Here is a 13,152-nt window from a genome sequence, read left to right as displayed (position 1 = left end):
AGGGAGAGTTGCACAGCCAGCTTATCAAAGCAAAGTTTAAGAATTGAATGAACTAGTTTTAAATAGGAAAATTAAGACTATCTTTTCTTATTCTTACAGAGAAATCTAATCCCCCCCCTCCATTTTATGGCTAAAAGAGGAAAAAAAAGTCATAGAAGGAGAAAATATCACTGTCATTTCAGAGAGAGAGAGAGAGAGAGAGAGAGAGAGAGAGAGAGAGAGAGAGAGACAAGAAGCCATAACCAAAACAACAGACATAAATAGCAATATCATTCAGGTAGGAAAACTCTCTTCTCCCAGCTAGAAAGGGGAAGGGTTCTACATATATGTACAGGGAAAACCACAACAAGCCAATCCTTGCCTTGAGGAAGGGGAGGAGAGAGACAGAGACAGGGACAGAAACAGAGAGAGAGACAGGGAGAGAGAGAGAGAGAGAGAGAGAGAGAGAGAGAGAGAGAGAGAGAGAGAGAGAGACTGACAATCAGACCAGAACATAACAAAAGTTAGGAAAAGAAAAACAGAACCCATTTCACCTTTGAAAACAGTTCAATTTTCAGGAAAATTTGTCCTGTGGTGCCAAATTGTGAATTTTTGGAAAAGAAAAAGATTCAATTTGAAACAAAAGGGAGATTGAAGTGAGAAATTTGTCAATCAGAACACAAAGACATGATAGCCAGCTGGACCAGGCAGAGTTAGCTGAGAGCTCAATTCTGCTTGTACCACAAAGAACACACAATTTAAACAACATCTATAAAACACATAAACTGGGTCAGAGCACCTCAAACCAAGAGAAGTCCCCAAACTCCAGGGAAAATTCATGCTATAAGATCCCCAAAACACAACACAGATAAAGACAATGAGGGTGCCAGACAAGACACTTGCATTCATCAAAAATGCAACAAAGATCTAGCCCTTGACCCTTACAAAAAAGGAATGCTACAGTTAGATTTAGGGACAAGTCAGCAGCATCCACCCTGGAAGGAAAACAGGCAATTATCACCAAAGGTAATATTTCCTAAAACCAAAAGTAAAATCCAGAGAATATTTAATTTCCAAATAAAACAACTGAGTTGAAAAACTAGTAGCATCTCCTTATTCCAAGGCCAGTTTTGGTTAATCCAAAAAACTATCCTATCTCTTTTTAGGGATCCCACATACAGCACTGTTAAAAATTAATCTATCCAATTTCCAAGTCAAAATTGTGTAAACCCACATCTTTCAACTAAAACCCTAGTTCAGAATAGAGAATCGAGATAAAATAGTGATAGATATTTTTGTTATTAAATTATAAAGCAAAACTAAATCTTAAAATTGAATTTATCAAAAATATTGATTAAAAATATTTTTAAAGTATTAAATAACCTCCCTAAAATTCTTCCAAGAACCACAAATGGAAAGATCTGTTTGCTTAAGGTAGAAAGAAGACATGCAAAGACAAAGTTTACTAAATACATTCCTCTTTATCTTAACTTTATCACTAGCAATAATCCTATATTAAATCTTTAAATTAACCAATATTTCAAAAATTTCAAAATTACAGAACTATTTCCTCCCAAGGAGCATCTGAGCCTAGACAGAAAAACTGTTGCACCTTAAAATTCCTGTCCATTCAAGTCACAACACAACAAAAACTGTGAGCCCAAAAATCTGTAATCTTAAGAATAAAGGGTCAAAATAAAATGACAGAAAATATAAGTAAGACATTTTAAAGTTTTATTCTATAAGGTCTTACTGCTAACCTATAGGTGAAGGCCAATATGAGGTAATGATCACAAAAAACTGGGAAAGAAATTATACTTTTAATAAGAATCAAAGAATAGAGAAAATGTTTAACCTCCTTAGTGGTTTAACCATAGGAATTAGCACAATATCTTTACCCAAAACTGATCAATAAAGATTATTATCATTGAATAAATTATTATCTGAACTTAGTCTAAGTCTTCCTAGGAGGTTGGTCTCCTTGCAATCTGAGCATTGTCCTCCTAGGTTTGTTATTAACATAGGAGGAGATCTTAATTTTTAATTAGAGAACAAGATGGCCCATTTGAAACCCCAGGATTCTTTAATAAAAATTAATCTTCTATCACAATACAGTTATGAGAAATTATTCTTTCATAATGGTCATATCCACACCTGGCAAAGAGAAATTCAGAAATCAAAAGAAAAGCTTGACATCAAGAGGAGAGTAAGATACCTTCAGGTATATTAGGATCTCCTGAGCCACCCTGAACAGATGGTCAGTCACCCAAGGTATTTTCCAACCCTGACATGTTCCTCTTTCGTGTCTGGTCTCTATGCTTCTCTCAGATGAGAAGTCCCTATCCTGTGAGTTGACCTGTTGTTGCTCAGTTGTTTAGTTGTTCGGTTGCTTCAGTTGTATACAATTTTTCAAGAATCTACTTGGGGTTTTCTTGGCAAAGATAACTCAAATATCATGAAATTCCTTCTCCAGCTCATTTTTATAGAAGTGTAAATTGAGAAAAACAGGGTTAAGAGTCGTACTCTGGGGGCAGCTACATGTTGCAATGGATAGAGCACCAGCCCTGGAGTCAAGAGTGATTAAGGAGAAGAATGCTTTAAAAAGCAGAATTGGCCAGATGGAAAAAGAGATAAGAAAACTCTCTGAGGAAAACAAATACTTCAGATATAGAATGGAACTGTGTGAGGCTCCTGATTTTTTGAGAAATCAAGACACAATACTTCAAAACCAAAAGAATGAAAAATTCGAAGAAAATGTGAAATATCTCATTGAAAAAAAACAACTGATATGGAAAAAAGATTTAGGAAATATAATCTCAAAATTATTGGAATACCTGAAAGTCATGATCAGGAAAAGAGGCTTGACATCATTTTCAAAGAATTACTACAGGAAAATTGTGCTAATATCCTAGAAGCAGAGGGTGAAATAGAAATTGAGAGAATCCACCGATGACTCCCAGAAAGAAATCCAAAAAAAAACAACCCCCAGGAATATTACATCCAAGTTCCAGAACTCCAAAATCAAAGCGAAAATATTATAAGCAGCCAGAAGGACACAATTCAAATATCGTGGAGCTGCAGTCGGGATCATACAGAACTTAACAGCAACTACATTAAAAGCTTGTAGGGCTTGGAATATAATATTCCAGAAGGCAAAAGAGCTCAGAATGCAACCAATAATGAACTACCCAGCAAAACTGAACATCCTCTTTCAGGGAAAAAGATGGACTTTCAATGAACCAGGGGAATTTCAAATGTTCCTGTTGGAATGGCCAGAGCTGAACAGAAGGTTTGATCTTCAAATACAGGACTCAGGAGAAACATAGAGAGTGGAGGAAAAGGGGAAAATATGAGGAACTTAATGATGATGAACTACATGTATTCCTGCATAGAAAAATGATACTGATAATACTCATATGAACCTTCTTATTTAATAGAACAGGTAGAAGGAGCTTATATAGATGAAACAAAGGAGAAAGCTGAATTTGAAGATATAATTTGGTGTAAAAATGGAATCAGTAGCTAAAAGGGAAATGTAATGGGAGAAAGAAAAAGGAGAGGTGGAATAGGCCAAGATATTTCATATAATAAGATTTTTCTTTATTACAATGGGCTATCACAATGATAAGGAAGGGGGAAGGCAAGGGGGAATGAGGGAATCTTCGCTCTCATCAGAAGTGGCTAGGAGAGGAAACAGCATATATACTCAATGGGCTATAGACATCTGGAGTAAGAAGGAGAGAAGTGGTACAGGGTGAAGGGGAGATGTGAAGGATGGAGGAGAGGGTGGACCATGGTGGGGAGTGGTCAGACATAACACATTTTCTATTTTACTTCTTGCAAGGGACTGGGATTGGATGGCCTGTCTGGGACCATAGGGCCGGGTGGATGATAAGGGGTGGTAAGTGGGCTCAGGGCCTCTTGGCCCCAGGGCCAGGGATCTGTCTGCTGTGCCACTCAGCTACCCTATAGAAGAAACAGAGCAAAAGGAGAGAGAAAATATAGTATATGGTAGTGGAGAAGTACGAATGGAGGGAATTGCGATCAGCAATGGCAATGGTGGAAAAATATGGAAGTAACTTTTGTGATGGACTTATCATAAAGAATGTGATCCACCCATGACAGAGCTGGAAGTGTTGGAACACAGAATGAAGCACATTTTTTATCATTATTATTTGGGGGGGGGGAGTTGCAGGGAAAATGGGTCTGGGTGGCTTGCCTGGGGCTGCACAGCTGGGTGATTGTTGGGTGTCTGAGACTGGATTTAGACCCGGGTGCTCCTGGCTCCAGGGCTGGTGCTCTGTCCACCACCTGGCTGTCCTTATTATTATTATTATTATTATTATTATTATTATTATTATTATTATTTTATTTTATTTTATTTTATTTTGGGTCTTTTTTTTTGTTTTTTTTTTCAGGGCAGTGGGGTTATGGTGGCTTGCCCAGTGTCACACAGCTGAGTGATTTTTGGTTGTCTGGGGCCAGATTTGGGCTCAGGTGCTCCTGGCTCCAGGGTCGGTGCTCTGTCCACTGGGCCACCTGGCCACACCTACTATTATTATTATTATTATTATTATTATTATTATTATTATCAATTTTTATTTCAATTTTTTCTCTCTCCTTTACATTATCGCTCATTCAGGTCTATATTTTTTGGGGGAGGGGGTATTATGTTTAATCTTAAAGAGATCATTTTAGTAATGTATAAAAGCCATTATTTGTGCAAAATAAGAATAAATTATTAAAATTTTTTTTTTTAAAAGAGTCTTGCTCTAGGTCACAGAGCTAGTAAATGTCTATGCATAGATTAGAACTCAGGAACCTTAGTTTTCCTGAATCCAAGTCTGGCACTGTATCCATTATGCACATAGCAGCCTATGGCAATAAAATAAATGGCAGCAGATAAAAGGTTTTGCTACTTTAACACTTCTTTAATGCCAGCAGTCAGGGACCTGGGTTATCTACCTGAAGAATTTGCATTGTGAAGGCCCTGGACTCCCTCTTTGTCCTGGGAGATACAAAGGACATGAAAGCTCTTTTGGTGTTTGATATTAGAAAATACATCTGTTGAAGCTCTTCCATGCTGCACTTCTCAAATACTACACTGATACATTGGTCTCTAATTCTACATGTATTAACTTAGGAACAGAAAGATTTGCTTTTAGTTTCAGTTTCTCTGGTCCCTCCCACACTTTCCTTCCTATTATAAATTATAAAACCATTTTGAGAAGCTGCAAAGCGAGGAGAGGAGAAAGAAGAGCAAATAAGGGAAGAACTAAGAGAAAGAGAAAACCTGAAGAGAATTCATGAATAGTTCAGTTTGAAGCTTTGTGAAGCAGGTAAGGACAATTTCCAAGTTTCCTCTTTTCTTCATTGCATCTTTTCCCTGAAGCTTGAAAGTTTGTCTCAGTATTAAAATTCAGTAAAGCAGGGGCAAAAACACTGCAGTGGTTTGTCATTTCCTTCTCCAGTGAATCATCTATTATCAACCATAACCATAACAAAACAGTGATACATGAGGCAAAGTATAGATTGAACTAATTCATAAGTAGTCCAACCTAAATTTAAAAAGAATGAGCAGGGAAAGCAGGAAGAAAAAGAGCATCTGAACTCATTAAGGTTCACTTAGTGTCTTAGAGAAATTTTCTCACTTAAACCAGTCAAGAATACAGTGAAGTAGGCACATTACTACTGTGCCCGTTCCACAGCTGAGGAACCGAGATGCAGAGATGTCAAGTCCATGGTCATTTGGCTGAGAAATAGAGCTAACAGATGTGAATCTAACTCCTCCACCTCTATATCCAACTTGCCATATGGCAAGTTGCAGGATGATATGCTGATATACCTTGTCACTTTTCCTTCTGCTATTTGCTATCTGCTATTCCAACTCTCCAGATGCTGGCTCACTCAAACTCAAGAGAAATGAGTAAATTCTCCTTGCGCTATTCTACATTATCTAATGAGAAGTTATATTATATGAGGTCAAGGTTGATACAGAGGGCAGCCATCTCTCCCTGTTTGATACTATGGTGACTGCCTTGGTCCAAGCTTGGGGATATTCCCAGGAGTAAAGATTCACAGGCTATCTACCACAGAAAAGAAACTCAGGTAAACCATCTCCAAAACAAGTAAAAAGAATTCCAAGTGAGACTGAGAAAAAGACAGGGAAGGATGACTGTTCCCACTCCTAACCTCATGTCCTGGCTCACAGAAAGGATTGTAAAATTTTTTACAGCTCACCTACTTGTGTAAAGAATTGGGTTCAAAGGGTTCTGGGTCTGGGGTCTGACTGTATTGTCCCAGAGCCCTTACCAGGAGGTGCTGAGAGCGACCAAAGTCTCAGTCACTGTCTGAGCAGTCACTGAGAGGCAGGTTCTGGATTTGTGTCATGAACTAAGAATTTCATGTCCTTGTTCCTTATTTGGAAAGGGAGTGACTTCTAGCAGTTATTTGGGGGAACTGAACCTACGTTTCATTGGTATAACAATTTCCTAGGGATAAAACTCCCTCTCTCAAAGCAGACCTACAACTGTTTTACATTTTTAATCTTAAAAAGATTAAATAATGGTCCATGGACCATTGAAAGTTTATGTGACTTACTTAAGGTCACACATTCAAATTAATTAATTGACAGTATTTAATTTATATCATTCTGAATTCTAACCTAAGTTTCTATCCACTCTACCAAATTGTCAGTTTTTTTCAAGTGAAATTTTATTTCATTTTTCCAGTCATATTCAATGGTAATTTTCAACATTCATCCATTTACAAATTTATGAGTTCCACATTTTTCTACCACCCTTCATTTCCTTTCCCCTCCCCAGAGTGGTGAACACTCTGATAAAAGTTTCACATGTACATTTGTGTTTAATATATTTCCATATTGAGGGCAGATAGGTGGAAAAGTGGTAGAGCATTGTCCCAAGTGAAGAGCAACCGAGTTCAAAAATCAGCTTCAGATTCTTATTAGTTGTGTGACCTTGAACAAGTCACTTAACCCTAATTGCCTCAAATTCAGAGCTATCTCCAGTAATACTAGTTTATATCTGGCCATTGGACTCAGATTCTGGAGGAGAAAGTGAGGCTGGGGACTTAGCATAACATCCCCCTCCTCTAATCTAATCCATATATTTGTCATGGAATCACCTCCCTGATGTCATAGTCTTCTTCAAAAATGAAGGACAAATATCATTTCCATATTAGTCATATTTGAAAGAGGAATTAGAAGTAAGGGGGAAGGGAAAAAACCTTGAGAAAAAAAAGAAAAACATAAAGGAAGTTTTTAAAAAGTGAACGTAGTATGCTTTCCTCTGCATGCAGACTCCTTATCTTTTTCCTCTGGATGTGAATGGCATTGTCCATAACAGGATTGTCAGTCTCTGAACTGCTGAGAGGAACTAAATATGATGCCAATTATTGACATCCCACAGTTAAACCAAAGAGCAGTATCCACACAGGCAAAACACAAACAGGAATCAGGAAATAAAAATTGAAGCAGTAATCTGAAATCTCGGTTGGGTCAAGGGAAGGGAGGGATGGACAGAAATCACAGCAAAGTCATTTTAGTATACTAAGAAAAACTTTATTTCAAAATATTTGCCCCAGTCATTGACCCATATGATCCCTTCCTCACACTAACCCAGGGCATGGCTACTGACAGCCTGGATCAAAATAATGCAAATAGATATGATCATTGTACCAGGTAGAACCTTCCTAAAGATTTAGAATATTTTCCCTAGGTGACAGACAAGAATAAAGAGCTAGTCAATTCAATTCATTGGTGCAGCAGATAGAGAGCTGAGCTGGGTCAGGAGTCAGGAAGACTCAGTTCCCTCCTCTGTAAAAATGGAAATAATAAAAGTACTTACCTCCTTAATTTTTTAAAATTTTTTAATATTATAATTTTCCCCCAATGTCACTTCTGTCCCCCCTTCCCCCACAGAAGGCAGTCTGATAGTCTTTATATTGTTTCCATGCTATATACAATAAGCAAAATTGAATATGTTGAGAGAGAAGTCATATCCTTAAGGGAAAAAATAAAATATAAGAGATAGCAGAATTACATAATAAGATAATGGGGTTTTATTGTTTTGTAACTCTTAAGGCACTACCTAAAAGCAGGTATTATCATTTCCATTATTATTATCATCATCATCATCTTTCTTTTTTTTTAGGTTTTTGCAAGGCAAATGGGGTTAAGTGGCTTGCCCAGGGCCACACAGCTAGGTAATTTTAAGTGTCTGAGACTGGATTTGAACCCAGGTACTCCTGACTCCAAGGCCGGTGCTTTATGTACTACGCCACCTAGCCGCCCCGTCATCATCTTTCAATATTAGTTCTGTGTACCTAAAAACAGAATTCTACAAGTGCAAAGAATCCTTTCTTCTATTACTAATATCTGACTCCCCTGGACAGTCTCAATTGAGGATTATATGGATTTTGCATCTTGATTTCTCTCTAAGGGACTCCTCTGCATTTACAATGGCCACAGCAGAAGAAGTGTCCATGGAGGCCCCCATCTGTCTAGTAGAAAAGAGGAATGAGAAGTTGATGGTAAACCAGCAAGCCTTAGATGTTCTTATTTCCATCACCAAGCCAGTGGTGGTAGTCACTATCATTGGCAAGGACCATACAGGAAAATCCTACCTGATGAACAGGTTGTCAGGAAAGAACACAGGTAAGTAGACTTCAGGGCGTTGATTTTGGGAAGATATTATGTCCCAGGGTTAGAGCTGCTACAAGGCATGTCTGAGACCTAATGTAAAATGCAAAAATGCAAAAATTGGCCCATGGTTTACTTTTGCCTTCCAGTCATTAATACTCATTTATGTGCCTACTATGTGTTGAAATGATGCTAAGTGTTAACGCTACAAAGAAAGAATAATTGAATTCCTGCTCTCTAGAACCCACAGTCTAAAGGGGGAGACAACAAGCAAACAATCATGTACCAATGAGATCTATACTAGATATATTCGAGATAATACTAGAGGAGATGCACTATAATTAATAGAATCAAGGATAGTTAAAAACTTCTTTACTTTTTAAAAACATATTTAAAATATGTTCAGCTGAGAAGTAAAGGCAAACAGGGAAGCCAAAGGGCAGAGATGAGGAGGGGGGTCATGCCAGGCAGGAGAGATAGGCCAGAAGATGAAGTGTCCACCAGAGACCTAGACCATCCACCATAATATTTGTGAAAGAAATTTCTTCATGACATGGAAGCCCAAATGCATTTCTTTAGAAGTATCCTGCTTGCTGTTTCCTACTGGCTGTCTATCTTATCTAATGCTAATTCCACATCTGCTCAGGATTATTGCCTATATTACACATTGTAATGTTTTGAGATTTTGGTTCTCCATTACTCCTGTGATCAATGGGATCATCCACTGAGAGCTGGGAGATACCAGAAGGAACATATAATTCAACCCCTTGCTTTTTACAATTGAGGAAGCCGGACTCCAGAAAGGTGAAATGATTTGCCAAGTGTCACACAAGATAGTAAAGAACAGAGGCAAGATTTGAATGAGATCCTATCACTCTCGAGTCAGGACTTTCTGCCCTATACCACATTGTGGTTTGTGTTCGGAAATGTATTTGGAATTGACTTAGGTTGTTATTATATTCAAAGTGAGCCCTGTACAATATCATCAAGTTTACTTTCAGAGTCTTCCCATCTGGTTTTTCTGCCCCTTAACGTATGAATGAATTAATAAAGCAGTACATGGCAACTACTCAAGAAGCACATATTATAATGAAGATATAACACACACACACACAGACACACACACACACACAAGTTTTCAGTTTGAAGTTATGGAAGGACTCAATAATCCTAAGGCTTCAGGACAAAATCAGATAGTGAAGCATCTTCTTTATTGCCCCTTTTGTTGGAGGAAACCATCCATGCAGAGGCATTGGGGAATCTTCATTTGCAGTTTTGACAACTGTAGAAAAAGGGGGCAAAGCAGCAGCAGTGTCATCAGCCAGATCCAATGGACTATTCCCCTGGACCATGGTTACCTGGGGTGGGAAGGAAGCAGGACTGGGGCCAGGGTGAAGGGGATGCTGTTGTTTTCAGGGCTCTTCTCATAGAGGATGCCAATAAATGTCTGGTGGTGGTAATTATGATGGTGGTGGTAGGGATGATTTGTCTCTATCTCAAAGGGGCTATTCCCAAGGATAATGGCTGCAGTGACCAGGCTGGAAGCAAAATTCATGATTCAGGTTAGAGAGGAGGGCTGCTCTTCTTCCTAGAGGTTTGAGAATAAGGGATTTGAGCTATCTCTACAAGATCTAAAGGGAGAGGATGATGAAGATGGAGAATAGTGACCTGTCCTCCCATCATGTTTGACTTCTACTCAGAAAGCCTAACAGATTCATTGAGGCTGAATTTCTAGTCTTGTATGAACCAGTTCCTCTTCTCCATAATTGTATTCCTACATATTGGATTTGTGGGTCAGTCTGGCAGGAGGGCTGATTGTCTGGCAGGAGGGCCATGCTGCTGTTCACTGGTCTCCTGGGCTTACTTACCCAAATGTGGAAGTTAGTAAGAAACTGTGGTGGTTGTAGCTAGGGTGATAGGGCTCCTCATTTCATCTTAAAATAAAACCCAATATATAGCTAGATGATAGAGATAGAGATAGAGATAGAGATAGAGACAGAGACAGAGACAGAGATAGATAGATAGAGATAGAGAGATAGAGATAGAGATAGAGATAGAGATAGAGATAGAGAGAGAGAGATATAGAGATAGAGATAGAGATAGAGATAGAGATAGATAGAGATAGAGATAGAGATAGAGATAGAGATAGATAGAGAAAGAGATAGAGATGAAAGACAGGTAATCCTTGACCAGGACCAAAATTCCAGGTCTAAACAGAGTTTTGAATACTGCAAAAATCTCATTACTCATTCCCATTAACTTTAGTTCAATTATTCATCATTCTTATTTTTTTATAATTTGCCTCATAATTTTCTATAAGACATTCATGGTTGATCAAAACATTTCTGTCAATAACTGAAAATATAGCCTTGAATCTTCTGTTAATTCTTTTATGATATATTTCAAACTGTTTAAATTATTTATATATTTGCAAATATGTAGTATATAATATGCTATAATAAGTCTCAATTTTTTTCTAAATTAGTATCTCTTTCTCTGGTGAGATTCAATTTCTACCAAGGTTCCCCACCAAAAAAGAGAATGCTCTCAGGCTTACTAGATATTGGAGCAGGTCTCCATCTCAAGGTCCACTAAGGACCAAGAGCATTCATAGCATCCACCACTGACCCCTCACCCCAATAAAAATTCATAGGCCCAGGAAATTATAGGAGAGTATTGTCAGTCCCACCAACCTGCTTTCCCCTTCCTTGATGGCTCTCTGGGAATGTGATAAAGTTTCCTGCTATCTAGAAACTCTCCTCTAACTCTAGCTGCATTGTTCTTGCCAGAAAATTCTCCTAGTATCTCACATTACTCTAAAATGTCTTCTGCTATATGCAAAGACCCTTCAGTACTGCCTGTACACAGTGTACAAACATTCCTACTCCAGCATTCCTTTTTTTAAGGTTTTTTTGCAAGGCAAATGGGGTTAAGTGGCTTGCCCAAGGCCACACAGCTAGGTAATTATTAAGTGTCTGAGAATGGATTTGAACCCAGGTACTCCTGACTCCAGGGCCAGTGCTTTATCCACTTCTCCACCTAGCCGCCCCTAGCATTCCTTTTTAATTGTTCACACCTGCAGTTGCTGCATACCTCTGAAGATCAACTCAAATCATTGTGGTCTGCCTCTTTCCTTCAATTGCAAAATAGGCTATAACATTAGCATCTATATAGTAGGGTTGTGGAGAGGATCAAATGAGATTATTTTGAAGGGTTTAGCATAGTGGCAGTCATTTAATGAACATCTGTTTCCTTTGCTTTCATTTCCCCAGTAGAGAAAGTCATTGTTAGTTCAGTAAGGACAGTTTTTAGATAACTCAATGAGATGGAATGAAACTTAAAATGCCTTGATTCTAAAAAAAAATCATCCCATTTTTGTGCTCTGAGTGTGTGTGTGTGTGTTTGTACCCATCCTGTGGTTCTTGCAGAATGGAAACTTTCACTTCTTTTTGTGTTTTAGGTTAATGTACTTCTTTAATATTCATCTGGGCCTACAATAACCACTCATGTATGAAAGGGAGCTCATTGGAACTGAGCCCTCAGAGGTTTTCTGGAGGAGCATAGCTATACATCTGTGCCATAAGAAGGTGGGATCTTTAATAGGCAGTATTTTCAGAGTCCATTCTTCTGTCTCAGGATGTATTTGGAGTAGAAGGGGTTATCAATAACTTAATAAATTCAGGAAAAAATGTCTCTCCTCACTCCCAACCTTGATGTCAAATCAGTTATGCTAAAGTGCCTTCAAAAAGCATGAAAATTCTCACCCTTCCAAGTCAGAAGTGCTCCCTTGATGGGATTTGAAAAAAAAGCAGCCAAACCTTTATTTAAGTTGACATTTTACATTCAAATTTGTATCTGTTTTTAAAGACAGGTTTCCCCTTTTACAATTGCTCATTTGTTCTAATTAAAAGGGGACTTTCTTAGTATCTATGTGAAAGGTGATTTTTCTCTAATTCCTTTCTTAAATCAAATAAGTAAATGAATGAATAAATTAATAAGTATATAAATAAATAAATGTTTGCATGTATGTTCATGTATGTATATATTATGGAAACTATTTGATAAAACTCCCCAACAGCAGGGAGATTTTTGGTCTTAAGGATGAGCAAAAGCCAAATTGAATTAAAAGCACATTTCTTAGTAGTTTCCTAAGTCGTGATTTCCAGTTAAACTTTGTGTGGTAGGGTGGGGTTTCTTATAGATTTAGGATTTTCAAATCATATCTTGATGTCACAAATCATTATCATTTGCCTAAATATCCCTGTATTACTGTGAGGAGTTAAAGGACATCATTTAACAAAGAAATATGTAGCTAGTAACAGATGCCAAAGCTAAATACTTGCTTATATCCTTGTTAGACTTTAGAGAATTATAAGTCAAATGACTCAAATTTCATGCTTGATTTAACATTGTTTTCATACTGATCATCTCACCTGGATTTGCCATAAAGAATAGGAACATAAAAAGAAATATTTCCTTATATGTTTAGATGTCTGTATCAGACAGAAGTC

At 37.8% G+C, this 13,152-nt stretch overlaps 1 protein-coding gene across 3 annotated transcripts in view; it reads left to right on the top strand.

Moving 5' to 3' along the window:
- The first annotated feature begins 5,189 nt into the window (after window positions 1–5,189).
- The window catches only part of LOC141512633 (guanylate-binding protein 3-like), a 34,097-nt gene continuing 26,134 nt past the window's right edge, over window positions 5,190–13,152 (top strand). The window contains exons 1-2 of one of the 3 annotated variants that reach the window (XM_074221729.1): window positions 5,190–5,318; window positions 8,442–8,656. In XM_074221729.1, the coding sequence (XP_074077830.1) occupies window positions 8,461–8,656 (196 nt within the window). In that variant the 5' untranslated portion in view covers window positions 5,190–5,318; window positions 8,442–8,460. Of the gene's footprint in view, window positions 5,319–8,153; window positions 8,657–12,101; window positions 12,229–13,152 lie in introns of those variants that run through there. The other 2 variants (XM_074221728.1, XM_074221730.1) reach the window with 2 other exon arrangements.

The sequence above is a fragment of the Macrotis lagotis genome, chromosome 2 (assembly GCF_037893015.1).
Source record: "Macrotis lagotis isolate mMagLag1 chromosome 2, bilby.v1.9.chrom.fasta, whole genome shotgun sequence".
NCBI classification, from domain to species: Eukaryota; Metazoa; Chordata; class Mammalia; order Peramelemorphia; family Peramelidae; genus Macrotis; species Macrotis lagotis.
The sequence above is the reverse complement of the archived record's forward strand: the minus strand, read 5'-3'. Positions and strand labels throughout refer to the sequence as shown.